Source organism: Gossypium raimondii, chromosome 12, assembly GCF_025698545.1.
Source record: "Gossypium raimondii isolate GPD5lz chromosome 12, ASM2569854v1, whole genome shotgun sequence".
Lineage (NCBI taxonomy): Eukaryota > Viridiplantae > Streptophyta > Magnoliopsida > Malvales > Malvaceae > Gossypium > Gossypium raimondii.
Genome location: NC_068576.1, coordinates 46404604 through 46425412, shown reverse-complemented (window position 1 = coordinate 46425412; position 20809 = coordinate 46404604). Strand labels below are relative to the sequence as shown.

The 20809-nt window shown below is 32.0% G+C and overlaps 3 protein-coding genes and 1 long non-coding RNA gene across 4 annotated transcripts; 2 read left to right on the top strand and 2 right to left on the bottom strand.

The window, feature by feature from the left end:
- The first annotated feature begins 7274 nt into the window (after nucleotides 1-7274).
- Nucleotides 7275-11242, top strand: LOC105764515 (uncharacterized). Its single transcript, XM_012583114.2, has 9 exons — nucleotides 7275-7427; nucleotides 7796-7918; nucleotides 8081-8278; nucleotides 8486-8561; nucleotides 8676-8821; nucleotides 9631-9744; nucleotides 9910-10041; nucleotides 10821-10934; nucleotides 11037-11242. Exons 1-9 carry the CDS (start codon nucleotides 7374-7376, stop codon nucleotides 11085-11087), a joined length of 1008 nt encoding a protein of 335 aa, XP_012438568.1. The 5' UTR covers nucleotides 7275-7373; the 3' UTR covers nucleotides 11088-11242.
- A 449-nt stretch (nucleotides 11243-11691) lies between these two features.
- Nucleotides 11692-14099, top strand: LOC105764517 (sphinganine C4-monooxygenase 1). Its single transcript, XM_012583118.2, has 2 exons — nucleotides 11692-12263; nucleotides 13335-14099. The coding sequence occupies exons 1-2, from the start codon at nucleotides 12042-12044 to the stop codon at nucleotides 13887-13889; spliced, it is 777 nt and encodes a 258-aa protein (XP_012438572.1). The 5' UTR covers nucleotides 11692-12041; the 3' UTR covers nucleotides 13890-14099.
- A 593-nt stretch (nucleotides 14100-14692) lies between these two features.
- Nucleotides 14693-15967, bottom strand: LOC105764519 (60S ribosomal protein L34). The gene is made up of 4 exons (XM_012583121.2): nucleotides 15800-15967; nucleotides 15583-15662; nucleotides 15113-15222; nucleotides 14693-15019 (listed from the first exon to the last, which is right to left on the bottom strand). The coding sequence occupies exons 1-4, from the start codon at nucleotides 15876-15878 to the stop codon at nucleotides 14929-14931; spliced, it is 360 nt and encodes a 119-aa protein (XP_012438575.1). The 5' UTR covers nucleotides 15879-15967; the 3' UTR covers nucleotides 14693-14928.
- A 917-nt stretch (nucleotides 15968-16884) lies between these two features.
- LOC105764520 (uncharacterized) lies at nucleotides 16885-17900 on the bottom strand. Its single transcript, XR_001124658.2, has 2 exons — nucleotides 17790-17900; nucleotides 16885-17434 (listed from the first exon to the last, which is right to left on the bottom strand). It is a non-coding gene; the product is annotated as an uncharacterized LOC105764520 (long non-coding RNA).
- Between the last annotated feature and the right edge of the window lie 2909 nt (nucleotides 17901-20809).

Genomic DNA, 20809 nt, shown 5'->3' with positions numbered 1-20809 from the left:
GGCAATGATGATATTAGAGATATTTTGATGATATTTTATAATTATTTAATTAAATAAATATTATTTTATTAATATTTTAGTGATATTTTATTATTATTTTATTTAGTATATAAGGAAAGAAAGATGAAGATTCTCTTCATCTTTCGATGCACCCACGTGAGAAGAGAACAGTAGAAAGAAATTTTTTTTTTACAATTTGGTCCTTTTACCAAAAGTTCACCATTTTCACTTAGAAATCAAAAGAATTTCCATAGCTACCAAGAGAGTAAAATAATAAGGAGACTATGGGGAGCTAGAATATCAAGTTAGATTCAAGAAATAGAAGCTGGAGGAGAGAGAAAATTAAGTTAAAGATTGAAATCAATAGAACAAGGTAAGAACATCAAGAGTTTAATATATTTTTAGGTTTGATATTATTGAAAAAGCATGAAAATAATGTTAAAGTAGAGTTTTCTTATATAAGGTTCTATGTTCTTGATATGTTAGTGAAGGGAAATATTGTAGAGAAAGGAAAGGAGGGTGTTATAAACTTGGTTATCAACATTTTGCTCTAAAACAATTTTGGACAGCAGTAGTAGTCTGAATTTGAAATTTCACCAAAAATTGTATAAATTTAATTAGAGGTTAATTAAATTATTAAATTAAATTCTATTGAGTCTAGTTTTACATATAAGAAACGGTGTAAGCAAAAGAGTTTCATATTATGAGATATATGAATTTTTGTGAGACAATGTCAGATTGATTTCAGGTTCCCCTGTTCTGACTTTGGAAAATCATCAAAAAATTGTAAAAAAATAATTAGGGGTTTAAATTTATATTTTTAAATTATTAATGAGTCTATTTTCAAGAGAAACAAACGGAGACATCATCCAAACCTCGTACTAAGAATTAACTAATTTTAGTAAAGAAAGGTCGAAGTTGTCAAACAACAGAACATGGATAAATTTGAAGATTTTGCTGTACTTATTGGCTAAATTATAAATTTTGAATTTTTTATGGTAGAATTATATTTGAGTATAGTTTTAAAAACATCAAACGGATCTTAATTTATAATTCTTTAGCCCAAGATATAAATAATTTAGTGACTATGACTCAAGTGGACAGCTTTGATATGAACATATAAGTAATAGTGAAATTATAGATAATGTTATATATAAGCATGTTATATACATTAAGGATGTAGAATGGAGAGGAGGAGGAGCAAAATATATATGAATATCCGGCTAGCATGAGTTTACATTAAAAATGGCTAATTTGCATGTTTTAGGCTTAGGGACTAAATTGAATAAAAGTAAAACTTTAGGAGCAATTTTGTAAAAATGTCAAAAATAACCAAATTGCAGGAAATGAATTTTTTTTATTGTATAAATTAATAATTTGAATGAAATTATTAATTTAGATCAAGATCAGGTGGAATATCGAGGAAAATGGAAAATTACCAAAATACCCCTGAATCTTAGTATTTCTGCAATTTAGCCAAGTAAGTTCGTGTAACTAAATTTTGTATAAATATATGTTTGAATTGAATGTTGTATTTGTGAATTTGTGTAAATGTCATATATATATATGAAATTGATCATATATCCAATGATGTCTGATAAATATAAAGTCTCGTTTGAATAAATGAAATTCGATGGATATAGGATTTCCCGTATTGGATGTGGCTCTGCATATGTTGCGGGCACACTATAGCTCAAAATAGCGTCCTATAATAAGCCCTCTCGAGCTTCCCATTACATGGTTCCTGCGAGCATCCCGATCGGTATTGATCCTGCATGTGTTGCAGACATACCGTAGCTCTTTGTAAGCGTCCTATTATTGATCGGTATTGATCCTGCATGTATTACAGACATACCATGAGCGTCTCAATATATGGATCTTCATGAGCTTCCCGATATAGCTCGCTTGAACTTCTTGATATATGGTTATCCGAAGCTTCTTGATAATAGCTCTTCGGAGTTACCCGTTAAGCTCACATGAGCTTTCTATTCTAAACTCTTATGAGTTTCCTGTTATAGCCCGGATAAGCTTCCTATTACATGGCTCACATGAGCTTCCTGTTATATGGCCCGAGAGAGTGCTTTCTGATTATGTGCCCTAATGAGTACCCCTGAATATGAATTGACGGATTTCAGATTCATTCACTTCATGTGTACTACATTTGTATCCATCGATATTTTAAATGATTCAACAGGTAAAGTTCTGATATGAGATAACATGAGTTTGAAATGAACTATTACCTGTATATACCTGAAATACATGGAAATGATGTTTATTTGACATATTGAAACATGACATGAAAAATACATGTATGTGAAACTTGCTTGATAATTATGTATATTCATCATTATGAACTGTTACTAGAATAAATATACACGAAATTCATGAAAATGATGATACATGAAATATTAATATAATGAAATGAATGATTTATGTTTATGAAGAAACGACAAGAGAATTATATGTATCATGACATGTAAATATGTGACTATCTTTGATATGTTGATACAAGGAAATTATGTATGTTAAGACGAGTAATAAACTCAAGTGTGAAATGTCAAGAAAATAAGTTTATCAATGTTGAATTTATATGTAATATGTGCAAGTACGCTAACCAGTGTTGTTTATAAGATGTATTGAATTGGTAAGTATTTAAGTGAAAATATGCTAATGCTCATCAAAAAGTGGTAAGGTTTTAAATTATGAATTTTCTTATGAAATGACTTATCATGTGATCAATTCGAAAAAGGCTTTGGTTAAATACACTAGCTTGTGACCATGGTTGAATGATATGTTTATGACTTGTGTGTCATGCATATAGAATAAGTGTGGAAAGTAAAGAAACGCAAATGAAAATAAAGAAATCTGGAAGAGTTAAAAGTTATATAAAATCTTACTAAGCTTGGGATAATATGTATATGTGATACTGTGGATTTATTCACCTTGTGAATTGATGAATATAGCTTCATGAGTATTGTGGTATCAATATTGGGTTATTCTTGATACATATAGATTTCATATTTGAAATGAATTAATATGATTAAAGTTTATACGAGCTTACTAAGCATTCGTTGCTTACGTAGTTGTTTTCCTTTACTTTTCAGATTATTGGAAGCTCGATCTGGTTGGAATTTTGTCAAAGTTATATCACACTGTCTATCGGTACTTTTAAATGTTTTGATTTGGTTATAATGCATAGGTATTCTGGTTAATGTTGGCCTATAAGAGTTTTGTTAATATTAGCCACTTATTTGGCTTGTGTTTTTGGCACATATTGGTTTGATGCATATTTATCTTAAATGTTTGATGTGTGGTTGGGTTTATGGTTGTATGGTGAAAGATAAAATGTTAGATAAAAGTACATTTATATACATGTGTTTTGGGATGCAATAAATTGATCATGAATCGGTACCATGATATGTAAGGTATATATATAACTTAATATGTTAGTATTTGAAATACATTTTGGCATCAAATGGTAAGTTTTGGTAGGTAAGTGACTTGGTTAGAAATAATGCAAATTAGCTTGGTAAACTTTAGGTACAAATATGCATATAAGTTAGTTATACATATGAATATATTGAAAATATTAATATACCTGTTATAATCTGATATCTGAGGTGCCTAAAAACATATTGATTGTAAGTGACAATATTATATGTTTAAAGCTTGATTTTGACTTATTTTTGATGTCTAATTATTGTTTGTAGATATGCACAAAGTTGATTGTAGGTTGACATAAAATTGGGTGAGAAATATGGCTTGTAAAATGGCTTATTTTCGTCCACACGGGTAGAGACACGGGCGTGTGTCTCAACCGTGTATGACACACGGCCAGGTGACATGGCTGTGTCCCTTGTATCTTTTAATTTGCATAAGTCAGTATGCTTAAATTTTTCACACGGCCTGACCACACAAGCGTGTGACCCCTGCAGTGTTGAAAATATTAAATGGTTTCGAAAAATTTTCTGAGTTAGTCCCGATTTGTTTCTGATGCGTAATTTGAGTCTCGAGGGCTCATATAAGGGACAATATGTATGATTTTGATTAGTTCTTGACATGAATGATATATGATATGAAATGCTTACATTTTCTGTCTGTTTGATTTATAAATTTTGGTAATGCTTCGTAACCCTGTTTCAGCGACGGATTCAAGTTAGGGGTGTTACAGAATTCATTTATTTTCTCGTATCAGGGTTTTACCCGTTGAATCATTTAAAATATCTATGGATACCCGGGTAGTACACATAAAGTGTACAAGTCTATACTTCGTCAATTCATATTCAGGAATGCTCATACGAGCACATAAACAGGAAGCCCTCTTTCAAGCCATATAACAGGAAGATCATATGAGCCATGTAACGGGAAGCTTATTCGGGCTGTATAACGGGAAGCTCATAAGAGCTATAATCAGGAAGCTCATGCAAGACAATAACGGGTAACTCCGAAGAGCCATTAACTGGAAGCTCTGGATACCCATATATCGGGAAGTTCAAACGAGCCATATCGAGAAGCTCACAAAGAGCCTTTAATCGGGAAGCTCACGAAGAGCCATATAACGGGACACTCATAAGAGCTGCGGTGTGCCCACATCACATGCAGAATCAAAACCGATCGGGATGCTCCGAAGAGCTATTAATGGGAAGCTCGCAAGAACCATATAATGAAAAGCTCGAGAGGGCTAATATTGGGATGCTCTTTCGAGCTATGGTGTGTCCGCAACATATACATGACCACAACCAATTCGGGAGCCCTGTATCCATCAAATCTCATTTATTTTAAATGAGACTTAATATTTATCAAACATTGTCGGATATGTGATCAATTTCATATACATGACATTTACAGAATTCACGTATATAACATTCAATTTAAACATACAAATATACAATTTAGTTACATGAACTTACCTTGACAAGTGTTTGTTGATTTGTTTTCTACTAATTCGACACTTTCTCTTTTCCTCGATCTAATTCCGTATTTTATCTATCCGGATCTATACGAGTAAATTTAACTAAATTTAATACAATTCATAATCAATTCAATTCAATTTACATCCTAGGAAAAATTACTATTTTGCCCATATACTTTTAATTAATGACAATTTTGTCCCTAGGCTCAGAAAATGAAATTCATGCAATTTAATCCTTATTCCAAGCCTAACAAATTTTTACATGTAACATTTTCAGCCCAAGTAATTCATAAAATTCATAATTTTTCCATAAATTTTACATCTTTACAATTTAGTCCCTAAATCACAATTTCATCAAAATTCACTTTACAAAAGTTATTTATCTACCAACAACCTTTCATTTTCTACCATAAATTTCATAATTCATGCATATTCATTCATGGAAAAACCCTAGTAATTTGATAAATTTACAAATTAATCCCAAATAGCTAGATTAAGCTATTACGATATCGAAATATAAAATTACTAAAAGCGGGACTTGAATACTCACCTAATTAGGCCAAATAAGTTTTATCTTTCTTCAATTCTCCATGGATAGGGTTTCCATATTTTATTTGGGAAAGATGATGATAAAATGATGATATTTTTTATTTTTATTTATCATCTTTATTTATCATCTTTCCAATTTTATCCTTTTCTTTTCTAATTTTCCATGGATGAATCATCAAACTTATCTACTAACTCCTCTTAATGGTCTACTTGCCATATAAGGACCTCCAATTTTGAATTCCATAGCTATTTGATCCTTTTAGCTACTAGAATTCAACTTTTGCATTTTATGCAATTTGGTCATTTTATCAATTAATCATGTAATTGGTAAAATTTTCTTAACAAAATTTTTATACAATATTCATATTATACGGTAGACCATAAAATAAATTTAAAATAATTTTTCTTACTGACTCAGATTTGTGGTCCCGAAACCACTGTTCCGATTTCACTAAAAAAAGGTTGTTACAACAATTGTAGTTGTTAATGAGTTGTTTAAATATGACAACTGTTGTCACCTTAAAGGGTGCTTCACCTTTACTCCACTCCACCGTCACAGCTGCTCCCCCCTGAGAGTCTTATTGCCTCGAATCAGTCTTGGAGGTAGAAGACACTGTCTTTGGTGGAGATGGGAAAAATGAATAAGCTTATTATACCAGGAAACCTCTCAATTTTTCCCTATGATTAAGCCCTTATACTTATGTATGGTATTTATAAGACATATCTTAGGGTATCCGAAGAGCTCGAACTCGTGACTGCATAACGATCGTCAACTGGCCCCCTAGTTATACTCCAATTCGTGACCGCATAATGGTCGTCAATTGAGACTTCTGCTTAGACTAAATCACCGTCACCTTGGAACTCGACTTCCATAAGATAAGTTTCTAAGGTAATGGTCCCATCTCGACTTCCATGGAATTGTTTTCCTATTATTGAAAAAGAGCACAGTTTTTCAAAAGTAAAAACAAAAACACAATGATTCACCAAAAAAAAGCTTGTTTGAATGTAAGTTTTGGCTTTAATAAATCTGGGTTTGATTTTGTCTTAATGAAAATTTGACTTTGATTTCTTAAGAAAAAAAAGATAACAAAAAATAAAATCGATAGTGGATTTTTTAAAAATAGTTTTAATACTTTTTAAAAATATTTTGACTATAAATTTTAAGATTTTTTAAATTTTTGGTAGAATTATGGTTAATTTTTTTAAAAGTATCAAAATAAAAATTTACCAATAGTTTAAGGGCTAAATTAGCAATTAACTATTTAAATTAACGTGTCATGTCATCCTTTTAAGGTAGTTAACGATCAAATGACCAAAATGTAACAATTCGATATCATTAGTGATTATTATGTAACTTTTGAAAGTTGGGTGACCCAAATGTAATTTTAAACAGAGCTTAGGGACAATTGGTATAGTTTACCCTAATTTTTTTTTTATGTTTTATCCCAATTCTTTTGCAAGTTACTTTTGACAACAAATGAATGTTAGTTTAGAAAATAATGTCAATACAAACTCCACTCCATCCTTAAGTAATTAAATTGATGGCACCTACCCAGTGTAAGGGCGAGGGTTAATGGTGAAAGACAATTTTCATGAAAAAAAAAGCAGCTTAATAAAATGAGAAAGGGGTAGAGGATTTTTTTTCCATGTCAATAAATATAAATAAAAGAACATGTCAAAAAACATTAACAGCTAGAATAAAATTTTAACAAACCAAAAAGTAGAGGACCATTTTGATCAAATAAAAGTAGAAGACTAAAATTATACAAAACGTGAAATGCAGGGATGACCTGTAAAATTTAACCTAAGATATTAAAATCTGGAACGAAGTCGTTTTGAATCATATTTGGAGGACACTTATTTACGAATTGTTCGCTGCTTCGCCGTCGCGAGCATCAACAGAAGAACGATAATGGCGACTGAACTGGAAGAGCTAATAGGCTTCCTCTCTGCCCCCTCTCCTCCTGTAAGTTTCCCTGTATTCATTGTGACCATCTATTTTGCTTCTTATAATTCGCCACAAATTGATGTAAAATTCTCGAAACTGGTTTTTATCTTTTTAAAAATTGTTTTAACAAGTTTTCAACTTCTACTCTATATTTAGTTACTTATCAGCACTCGAACTAAGCTAAACAGTTTATTTTTGGGTCATTTCATCTTCGTACAAAAAAACCCCATTTAATTCCCAGCTTTAGTTCTTCCTTTTACAACTTGTAGAATTCAAGTCGTTGAACCTTAAATATACTTGTATAGAAGTTTCTCCATTCAGGGTTGTTTCTGTTTCAAGCTCAGTTGAATTACTTGTATTGGTATTTATTGCTGTTATATGTGTAGGTGAAGAAGGCTGCTGTTGATATTGTGCGTGATTTAACAGGCTCTGAGGACGGCTTGCACTCTCTTTCAAACTATGCCAACACCGTGCTTCCATCGTTATCTAGGCTTTTGAGTGATGATAAGGTGTTTATGTTTTTACAGAGAAACTTTCTTTTGCTAATCCTTACTGCTTTTCATTAACTGATTTTAGTGAAAATGTTTGAATCAATTAACACAAGCACCTATCTTTCGATTTCAAGCACATTTCATTTGATGGGGTGGTTCTCTCATATATAAATGTTGCAGGAAGTTTCAGAACCAGCTGCTGAAGCTCTTGTAAATCTGTCCCAAAATGCGGGACTGGCTGCTAAGATGGTTGAAATGGGGTTGATTAAAATAGCCATGGATATGTTGTATAAGCTAGGCTCTAGTATTACTCAATTGCTGGTTATGCTCCTGGTTAATCTAACACAGTTGGATGATGGTATTTCTTCCTTGCTTCAGGTGCTTTCGTTTTATTCCCTATGACTATTACTACTCTTTTTTGAAATCCATACAAATATTGGGAAAAAGGTCATTTTTTCATTTTAACTATTGCAAGATTTATATTGAATGTTGTATGTCTATATCTAGCTTCTTATTATGGCTCCTTTTCTGCCGTATCTTTGGGAAACTTCATTTACTTATCACGCAACCTTTTGTGCTTTTTAGATTGGAGATGATAAGATGCAAGGACTTTATGTAATGAAGCTTGTAAGATCATTCTGTAGATGCAGTGAAACCAGTGGTGTGTTTTACATCTTTTTTTTTTTACTTCAATTCATTTATAGCCTTGTACACTTGTATTGTATGTTTATCCTTCAAATGTCAGCCTCACATTCTTTTGTTACACCTTTACAAGATGACCCTTTTGATCATGTTGGTTCCATACTTGTAAACATCTCAAAGAAAGAGGAGGGGAGGAAAATGTTATTGGATCCCAAGCGTGGCTTGTTAAAGCAGATTATTAGACAGTTTGATTCTTCTAGTCTATTGAGAAAAAAAGGGGTATGTAAAATTGATTAATGAAGCAGTAAGTTTCTTCAGTATTACTCATTTTATGGAATATTCTTCTTCTTTTAGTTTTCTTCTTCTTGTCCTTTATGGCAATAACGCTTGACCCAGAAATCTTGGAAACTCTTTCTAACCTTGTGGAAAGTCTTTGAAGTTGCATTGAAATATTTATAGCCTTTTCTAGGATCCAGTGATTCGATCATTTTGCTTCATTGCATTATTGCTATAAACAAGTAAGGTCCTTTAGAGAATTTGCTGCTGTTGCCAAGTTAGGACTGTCTCAGAAAAAGCTGGTTCATTAACGGCCTATTACATGTTAACGAGACAGCATCTGCTTGGTCACAGTTTTCCTTGTTGGCCAAAGCTCACCCATGGTTGTTTATCAGCCCCAGAATGATTACTGCATTTTTTCTCGCAGATGTCTTTGATAAGAATAACCGTTTTAGGGGAGCTAACGGAAGGCTTTCCATAAGATAGCCTGCCTATAATATAACCCAAGATTAATTTGAGATTTGCATTAGAAGAGCTTAATGAGCTAGAAATTTGTTGTAAGAAGAAACTGAAAGAGCTGATACTTCATAACTGACGGATCAATATTCAATAGTAGACTTGTTCAGAGTATGGTGGGTAGATAAATTGACTAATTTGAGAGTTTGATTAAGCTTGTGAATAGTTTCTTTTCAACCATGTATTGTAAGTAAAAGCTTACTCTAATCAAGCTTAGGGGCGAAGCTTATACAAATAAAACCAATTTGTACTTGACTAGACCTATTAAGATCAGCGGGTTGTTTTTATGGTTACAGGTTTCTGGAACTATTAGGAACTGCTGCTTTGAAGCAGAGAATCAACTACAGAATTTGCTCTTGATATCAGAGTTTCTTTGGCCAGCTCTGCTTCTCCCGGTTGCTGGAACCAAGGTAACTTTGGTCAGCTCTGAAGAGAGATTTCTTAGTTTGATTTGAATGTCTTGTGGCAGCATTGCTTGGTGTGTCACATTTGTTTCATCAGTTTCTTGTTTATATATCCAGCAAAAGCTCATGGCTTGAATTTTTTTCCTCATTTATCTCTTGGCCTCTGCCCAGATATATGGTGAACAAGACACATCAAAAATGCCACTTGAGCTTGGAAGTGCACTCTCCATTGACCGTGAACCTGTTAAGGATCCTGAGATTCGTGTTCAAGCATTGGAGGCTATTTACCTGATTGCTTTACAGGTCAAAATTGGTCATATTTCTTTTGTTCCTATCTAAGTGTAGCACACTGTTAAACCCATTAAACATATTCTACTTCCTTTAAGAAATTGCAGAGCTTTCTTGTGCACCCACAAAACTATTAGCTGAAATTTTGGAAGAGGACTCTGGAAAGTTCTTAGTTTTTCTTCTAAGATTTTCTGGGGATTGTTCTTCAGTTCCCAGCTATGAAAGTTGTGACATGAGTTATTGTTTTTCATTGTGTCTATTAATGACAAGGAATGGTATTAAAGTCCTCAGAAGATATTGACTCTTATGTATCCCTTATATATTAGTAATGCACTATTGCAGGTGGTGCTATAAAACTAGTGAATGATCGTCTCTACTTCTTGGAAAAAGTATTGGAAGTTTCCACCACTTAATCCGGGAGTGATCAATACACTTTCAACTAAATCCAGTGATAATATCTGTTCAAATCAATTTTTTCTTTCTAATTGGTTTTTATTTACCTACATACTAAATTTAAGATCATTAAAATTTCAGTCACGGATTTAGTTGAAAGTGCATCACTGACTTTTAGACTAAACTTGAGGATCATTTCTCATGGAACTAAACTAAGCTAGGAAATCAACTTAGATGCTTTCGAAATGCATGGACTTTTTCATTTTCTTAAAATTCAAAACTTCGGTCCGGGTTACCTTGGTTTCCTTAATGCATCTTCTGCATTAGGATTATTCACTTTATACGAATTTGTATTAATACGAATTTGCATGCATCACAATATTTTTTGTTCATCTCTCCAGGAAGCGGGTCGAAGGGCGTTGTGGTCTGTCAATGGACCGAGAATATTACAAGTGGGGTATGAAGATGAAGAAGATCCAAAAGTAATGGAAGCCTACGAGCAAATCGGTTCCTTGGTATGTTTTTAACTCATCCTCTAGTAATTGTTCTGGTATATAAATAATATAATAGAAGCATTAATTATGAATCTGATATTGACTTGATTCAATCATCACCAGCTTGTTCATGGCAGTGAGAGTGAAGAACCATCAACAACTACATCAAAATAGCAATTTACTTGAATGTTTATTGGTTTCTCCATTATCTTTTTAAGCTAGTCCTCTCTAGGTTTTGGAAAGGGGCCCTTGTTTTTCTAGCCAAAACGATGTCGTTATCGGTTACAGAAAGAAGTTGGTGTTCAGTATGCATTTTATGTTTTGCATTATCTTGGAGTGTACCATTTCGCTTTTATTTGAAAAATCTTGCGCTATCAATTCAGAAATCTTAATTAAAATAATATAAAAAACTTATTCAAGTAAATATCAGATTGGATACAAATAATATACCTATAACAGTAGAAACAAAATTCAAACTTGGACGCCGGTAAAGCTTAAAAGTAATTGAAATAAAATTGATCGGTTTTTCAAAAAATTAAAATAATTTTTACATAATATTTCAAATTTAATAAAAAATTCAATATTTAAATACTGAAATCGAAAACAATAATAATATTAATAATAAGGCACTCGGATCCAAAACTTTTTTAAGAAGTGGGTAGGGATTCAATTGCCATCACGCTATAATCGCCTCCGTCCGATCACTCTAAATCGATATCTTAAATATTTCTCATGATGGAACCGCATGTATCGAATTATTATTTCAGATGATATTTTCTTTATTCGAATGCAGTCGTCGGTTCTTTTTCTTTCCCCAATTCTGGTCGATTTAGAAGTTTCACTTTCATTCCAACCCTAAATAGGATGTTTGAATTTTCTTTCTTCACTTTTTTTATTAGTAGTTGTTTCCTATACTCTTAGACTTTTCTTAATCATTGTTATTATTTTATTTATGAAAAACGTCACTTTTGACCATTATTCTCGTTTAAGCCTATAAGGGACAGACGGCAGAGTACAGACCAGAAAATTCCCAAAGTCGTCTGTGCTTTTTCTTTTTTTTACAAAGTTATTATTATTCCTCTTCAAAATTTGATGTGGTTTTATTTGAAGTTTGTTTAGCAAGAGGAGATGGGTTTTGCTATATCCGATGAACTATTGGGGACTATCGTTCCGATTGTTGTTTACTGGATTTATTCAGGAATATATGTGTGTTTAGGGTCTTTTGAAAATTATAGATTGCATTCGAAAACGGATGAGGATGAGAAGAATTTGGTCTCCAAACAAACTGTCGTTAAAGGCGTTCTTTTGCAACAATCTGTTCAGGCTGTTGTCGCCATCCTTTTGTTCACGGTAATTCCTTCCTAAAATTAAAATTAATTAACTTTCTTTGACGATTGATTTCTTTTTCACTATATTTTCTAATTATAGCTGATTTTTTCTTCTTCTTATGGTTGCGATCTTGTTTTTCTTTTTTGATTTTAGGATTATCTTATGGTTTTTGATGCTGTGTTTCATTGAATTTTAGCTCCTTTTTAATTTCCTTTACTAGAGAAGCCTCTCTGACAGTATTCATAGCTAGGGCCTTTGCCCTTCTTTTTTTTTAATCGTACCGCTATTCGTTCTTAGAATTAGACTGTCACTTGGTTTACTCAGAAAGGAAGTTAGTCCATAAGATTTTGCCAAATTTTCTAGGCATGATTCCAAATTCTTACCCTTGATTACTTTGCAAGGATACAAGCAAGTGTTTGGAGTTAATTATTTGGATGCAATATATTTGTCCAGGCTGACTTACAAAGGTTGGATGGATACTCTAATCAGCCATGATTTCAACTTGATTTCTTTTGATCCACTCATTATTATAAATAGGACAGCAAGTACTTATTTATCTATACTCAACTGCACATGTCCTGTCCCCGTAGCCCATCTAGTAGCCTTGTTACATTGAATCTATGGTGTTCCGACTCATTTGTTTTCCCTTAGCTACACGTTTATAACACATTTTTGGACGTGTATGTAAGTATTGTCCTCCAATTATATGGAATAACTTAGAAAGATTGAGCACACGTGTTAGTTATATGCTTGCTCCAAGTCTGAGAATCATAGCATTGAATTGTCTTTGTAATATGAATTTTCAGCTATAATCTTACCGTTTTAGTATGCACTTCTCTTTTGCGTATCTACTGACTAATCCATCTTCAATTTATTCTTTAATAGTTATGAGGTAGGCAGAATAAATGTGGAAGTATGCTTTGTTATGGCTTGTGTTTGTGATCTCTAGCTTGTTGGTTAACTGTTTTTATTTTCCTTTGTTATCTTTACTCCACTTTTGGTTTTTGTTAATTGAACCTAAGATTCCATTCCTTTTTCAGTTGTCAAATTGTCTGTATTGTATTTAATTTTACCAAACATTGCATTTTGCAGTTGTCAGGGAGCGATGCTGGGGCATCTGCACAACAGTCATCTTCCTTTATTACTCTAGTTAGACAATTTGTCACAGCAATGGTGGTTCTGGATACGTGGCAGTATTTTCTGCATAGATACATGCACGAGAACAAGTTCTTATATCGGCACGTGCACTCTCTGCATCATCGGCTTGTTGTTCCTTATGCATTTGGAGCTTTGTACAATCATCCAGTGGAGGGGCTTCTTGGTGACACAGTAGGCGGTGCCTTATCATTTCTCCTCTCTGGCATGTCTCCACGAACTTCCATCTTTTTCTTCTCTTTTGCCACCATCAAAACAGTTGATGACCATTGTGGATTGATGCTTCCTGGAAACCCCTTTCATATTTTCTTTAGAAACAATTCTGCATATCATGATATTCACCATCAGCTTTATGGGACCAAATACAATTTCTCGCAGCCGTTCTTCGTCATGTGGGATAGAATTCTGGGAACGTACATGCCTTATTCACTCGAGAAGAGAACAGAAGGGGGCTTCGAAGCACGGCCAACGAAAGAGTTCAAAGACGATTAATTAGTTATACCGTGAGCATTATAATTAATTAGTTATAACGTGAGCATCCCTTTCCTTTTATTACGTAAAATGTACCACCAGTATTATTCCTTCTTTTTTACTCATCAGTGAACCACACTGCTTTTGTGATTTGTATATTCCTATATTCTTAGGATCTAAACTTCAAACTTACTATTTTTATATAGAGAAGTAATAATGATCTATTAGTCACGACTCGCACTCACTCAAGCCTATAAGCTTTTCAGGAACAGCTTCAGGCAGCTCTTCATCTCAATGGATAAGAGAGAAACTGGGAAGTTCATATCCACACAAAGTTGTTTAAATGCTAGTAGTGGAACTTGGGGATTTTATTCTATAATTCATGTCCTTATTTTGAAAAGAAATGTATTAACTTTTAATTCGAATTTAACCATTATTATCTCAATCTGTGGTTTTCATGCGAAATTTATATGATAACATGTAGGTGTTAAAGTGGAGAATATTTTAGAGATTAAAATGCAATGAACAATGCAAATAATAGTTTTTAAGGACTAACAAAAGCAAAGAAAACCATATGTATCAAATACTTTTTTCTAATAGAGTAGTTAAACTATATTATTTAAAGATGTTTATTTATTCATTAATGAATTGTTTAGTAAATCTAAATTTCCATATTACTTGACTCAGTAACATCAAACTCAGTCAGAGTCGTCCAGAAGCGAAATTTTAATTCAGAAACAATTGAGAACTGCTCAGCTCAGAACATCTAAAAACACTCAATGCCAGTCAGCATGGACTTTTCTCAAATGGTGAAACAAATAATGTGGGGGCAATCGCATAACCAGGCAACATTGCACATTCAGTGGAAATACCAAATTTGGAGAAGAGCAAACAAAGTGAGTGTTCCAAAAACAAAATTTTGACATGAAAGTTGATTTGTCGACAAGATGAAAAAGTAGAACATGATTCATAACAAATGTAAAAACATAAATCCAAATCTTAAATCCCCTCAAACTACTATTCCAAGATTCACTATCAATCCATTAGCAAATCCTAGCTCTCACTTGGATGATTGCTTTTCCTTTGTCTTCTGAATCTTCAGTACCTTCTTCACAATCTTTTGCTCTTCCACCAAGAAGGCCCTTATGATCCTGCAATAATCCCCAATCAACAAAACATGTCTTGAACCGCTGAATACATGAATGCAACATGACATAGAAAGTCTCAAATGTTGATGAACAAACCTTTCTCGAACAGCACTTCCAGATAGAACTCCACCATAAGCACGGTTCACAGTCCTACGGTTTCTAGGCAACCTAGACCTCTTATACTCAGCAGGCCTCAAATGAGGAATCTGCAAAATATTATAGGCTTATTTAAGCGAAACTGAGAAAACTATAGTCAAACTGAAATACACAGTTTTCGTTCTCCGTATGCCCACATTGTACTTCAATTGAAAAGCCATGAAACAATGTAAATTGAAATAACGCTGATGATCAAAATGACCCTAAACGTACATATAAGTTAAAATTACCATAACATTTAAGTCTAAAATATCACAAGATCAAAACTTCACAGAAACCTAAAAAGAATGAATCAAAATCTCCAATGAATCACATCTCAGCTCCCTAAAATCATAACCAAGAAACAACTTCCTTATAAATAATTCAACAGTCATTCAATAAATTCCATCAAAAGGGAAAAAAAGGCATACTCCTTGAATCCTCTTGCCGGTAACAGGACATTTAGGTCCACTAGCTCTTTTCTTTGTCGTTTGATAAACAAGCTTCCCTCCTATAGAAGCAAAAACAAAAGAGGAAATCACCGCCATGCCAATGCACCATCGATCATAAACAGTCGTCCCATGGATTCAAATGAACCAAAATATCTTTACGAATCTGGGTTTTGGAGAGAGAGATGGAAGAAGATACCTGGGGTTTTGACGACGCGGTGCTGGTTGGATTTGGTGGCGTAGCTGTGACGCGTGCGGTAAGTGAGCCGCTGAACCATTTTGGAGCTGCCTCTGGTGTTGGCCTAGGGTTTTGGATTGGAGGCGATTCAGTTGAGTCCCCAAGGTATATTTATCGCCAACTAAAATGGGTTTTAAACATCAACACTTCGGCTATTGGGCTTCTTTTTCTTAGTTTTAAACAGCAATACTGCCGCTCTATTGGGCCTTTTTTCTCAGTTTTAATTTCAAGGGTAAACTACATCAATTGTCCCTAACCTTTTATTAAAATTACATTTCAGTCACTCAACTTTTAAAAGTTACATAATTGTCATTAAAGTTATCGAAATGTTACATTATTGTCACCCATCCATCTTCCATTAAGAGGGTGATGTGGCACGTTAATTTAAAGGGTTAATAACAAATTTAGCCCCTAGCTATAACCAAATATCAATTTGATGTTTTTAATTTTTTTAATAATAATCCTAAAAATTTAAAGGGTAAACTATCCAAATAGTCACCCAAGTTTTAATACGTTCCTTTTTTGGTCACCAATTTTTTTTTTTTGTTAATTTAGTTACTTCCACTAGATTAATTGTCATTTTAAGTCACTCCACATTAAAATGCCTTGGTTGCTAAACGAAATGCTAACGTGGCGATCTTTTGATTGGTATAATAACAAATTTAGTCATTAACACTTTACATATTTTGTCAGTTTGGTCTTAATTCTAGAAAAACTCAAGAAATTTAACCCTCAATTTTTACACATTTTTTTCAATTTAGTCTAAATTAAAAAATTATAATGTTAAGAACTTGAAAATATATATAATTTATTATAAAAGGACATAAAATATAAAACATTTAAAAACTATAAATTTACATAAAGGCTTAATTGCTGTTTGGTCTAAATTCTAAAATTTATAAATAAAATATTCAAAATATAAAACATTCAAAAAATAATCAATCAAAACCCAAAATCAAAATAAGTTTTCTTACTTATAATTCAAAATCATGAAGAACCCACAAAATGCTCTTACTTTTGATATGTGACACCACACAACAGTGTGATTAAAAAATTAGAAAAAAAAAGTTCAAACTTTTCTTTCATTTTACTAGATTTTTTGGTCAACCAAACAAAAGAGAGAAACTTTGCAAAACAACATTCATCCTTTCACCTCCTTCCCCATTCATGCTCAAGCTTCCCATTGTTCTCGTACTTCCACCAAAACCTCACAATCTCAAATTACATATGTAATAGGCCATTTTTACCCGGGCCCAAATAAATACATAATCCATTTTTACAAATAAGAAGAGTTCGACCCAATGCTTTATTTCTGTCCTAGTTGATCCTGATTCGACATTAGAAGTATATTGATTTTTCACCAATAACCGAATACTTTTGTCTGTAACTACTACATATTTGATTCCATCCATAAATCTATTTTCTTCCCTATGAGTTCGAGTCTCAAATAACCTAAACCCATTAAACCAATTGAACCCAATAAAGACCAAACCATTAACCCTAGCCCAATTACAGAGTGGCCCAGAAAGTTCCAGGCAGTTTTCCCAGCGCCGCACACGTCCTCATGTCGCAGCAGCTGTCCCGTTGTTCCACGTTCTTGCTCGCACGTCCAGTAGCCCCGCACAACGCACGTTTTCCATACACATGCAACAAACAATCGATAATGGCAGAAAATATGACAAAAATGTAAATGGGGGGAAGTTTTCGAGGGCTTGTTTTTTTTGATTCGGCTATATAAAGGCCAATCGATCTTTGTAACGGGGTTAGCAAATTTTTTTTTTGTACCGAAATCAAAAAGAAAATATACAGAAAAATATTTTTGAAGGTGGGATTTGGTTTTATTTTTCTCTGTTCCTTTACTATTTTTTTTAAAATTTATTTTAGTTCTTTTCTTTTACTTCTAAAAAAACAACAAATAAACAAAACGAGGAAGGGAGTAAAGGGAACTTACCGGTGTGGCGTCGTTGAAGCTCCTTTGTTTCATCGCCATAGGAGGGCAGAAGGAGAACATTACGGCGCAATGTCAAAGAAAGAAAGAAAATGTTCTTTTTAGGGTTTAAAAAGGGGGTTTTTGTTTGATTTTAAGTTGATGGGTTATTTATAATTTAGGCCCTTCAGTTTTTTATGGTTTTCAAAATCACTGTTTTTTCTTTTTTTATTATTATTTTCAAATTTTTCCATGAAACATTGTTAATGTTTTGATTTAATCCAATGTTGCGCATTGCTGTGCAGTGTTTTTTGGGTAATTTACTTCTTCAGTCCTTCCCCTGTTGCGCATGTTTTGAATTACTCCTTTTCTTGTTTTTATTTTCAAATTCAGCTCTCAAATTTTGTTGTTTTTTTAGTTTAATCCTTAATTTGCTATTTTGGGTTTTTTTATATATTACATTATTATTACTGAATTATTATTAGTTTATTATTATTATATTATATATTTTATTATTATACTTACCGCATATGCATATTAACACACGTTTTCTTTTATTTCTTAAATGTTGTAAATATATATACTATATTATTATTACTTTAGTTTTCTTAGCTTTATGTACATATGTATGCGTATATATTCGTATTTTATAATACTTATATATTTCCTCTATCTTATAGTCCAAATATTTTTTATAATATGTATATATATACCTACATTATTCGACACTTTTATAAATATAACTTTCAAATCTCTTTTATATATGCATATATATCCATATTTTTTAAAAATTACTAGTCTATTATGTTTATAATTTTATTTTATTTTATAAATTTTATTTTTTATTTTTATTTTGTTATTTTTGTTATTTTTGTATACATGTATATATATGCATCAATATCTTATCATACTTTTTAAAATAAATATTTTGATTTTATCAAAACATTAAAATTATTTTTTATGATTCAAAGGTTTTCAAAATAAAAACGATATTCAAAGTTAGGGATTTTCGAGGAAATTTGAGCCCTAACGTATTGGGTTCGATTTTCTTTGTTAATTCCAAATAACCGAGAATATTTGTTATTTAAAATATAAACAAAAATCATTTTCGGGAATTTAATATGTTATGTCCTAACGCATTGGGCATGACATATTGCTTTCTCGAAATGAAGATTTTCTTTAAAAAATTAATGACAAAGCAATATTCAAATTCGGGGATTTTGAGAAATTGTACCCTAACGTATTGGGTCTCAATTTCTTCACATGACTTGAATAATTGATTATCCTTTTCAGATTTCAAAATTTGAGTTCAACAAAATCTTTTTAATTTTTGACACCAAGACATTAAATGATCAATTTGGTACCGATTTTTGGGCGTTGCGAGGGTGCTAACCCTTCCTCGTGCGTAACTGACTCCCGAAGCTGTTTTCTCAAATTTCGCAGGCCAAAATTGTTTTTAAGGTGAACCGATCACACCTCAATCAAGGATCGGTGGCGACTCCAATTTTTGTTTTTAAAGTCGATAACTAAATTTTTGTTTTTCAAAAAATGGTTTCGACACCATACTTAATCCATACCCAACTTTACTAGACTGAAACTACATCATCACTTCATCATCGAGCACTCACCATTAAACCCACACCCAAAGTCATTTTTTTTTCTTTTACAGACACACCCAAACTCAATTTCGCTTTTTCTTTTAATGAGAACAAAATCGATCAATGAAGTACCGCTTAGTCTTAAGCATTTAAATCCCTCAAAACCTTGCACTTTGCTGCCGAAATGGAGTCAGAGATATTTCTACAAGTAAAGGCTTTCTTATTTGAATCCCTCAACCAACTGTTGATCATGGTGCTAGTTGGATTTGGTAGTGATTGATTTGAAAAATTAATTCCAAGGACTTGTTTAGTTCAGTGGGGTTTAAAGAAAAAAAATTTTGATTCAAAAAATTCAAGAGAAATTGAAGGTTAAATATTGTTGAATCTCTAAAACATTTATAAGAAATATTGATTTGAATCCCTCAACCAAATTCATATTTAAGTTTTATGTAATTATATATATATTTTAACAATTTATATTTTTATGTCAATATATAATAAATTTTATATATTTATAAGTTTTAAAATTATAATTTTTTGAATTTGGACTAAATTGACAAAATTTGAGTGTTAAATTTGTTGAACTTTTTAGAAATTAGGAACAAACTGACAAAATGTATAAAGTGTTAAGGGCTAATTTTGTTATTATACCAATTGAAAGACTGTCATGTCAACATTTCATTTAGTGACCAAGGCATTTTAATGGTGGAGTGACTAAAAATGACAATTAATCTAACAAGGTGACTAAATTAAAAAAAAAAAGAAGAAGAAGAATGGTGACCAAAATAGGAACGCGTTAAAACTTGGGTGACTATCTAAGTAGTTTACCCTTTAAATTTTCTAGAATTATTATTAAGAAAAATTTTAAAAGTATCAAATTGATATTTTAGTTATAGTTCAGGGGCTAAATTGATTATTAACCCTTTAAATTAGTGTGTCACAGCACCCTCTTAACGAAAGTTAACAGATAAGTGAAAAAAATGTAGCATTTTGATAACTTTAGTGACAATTATGTAACTTTTGAAAGTTGAGTATCTGGAATGTAATTTTAATCAAAGGTTAGGGACAATTTATAGTTTGCCCTAATTTTAAATGAGTTAATTAATTATAAAAATGATTGAGTAATTTAATTAATTAATACTAATTAAATAAGTTACACAATATAATTACAATTTTGTTAAAATCATGATGATTTTATCATATTATAATTTATGTGCAAGCTTATTTAATTATTTGAATAAAATTAAAGTACAATAATAGCATAATTTAATTTTCACTTTTGGACTTTATTATCTAATTTATTCTCCAATTAAATACAAATCTAAAAAGTAAATTAATCCTAAGTCATATTTTGTTTTAGGAGAAAATGTATTTATTGTGGATAGTAATTTATGCAATCTATTACTCATTCGTTGTTCCTATCCATTCATTTACCATTTTATTATG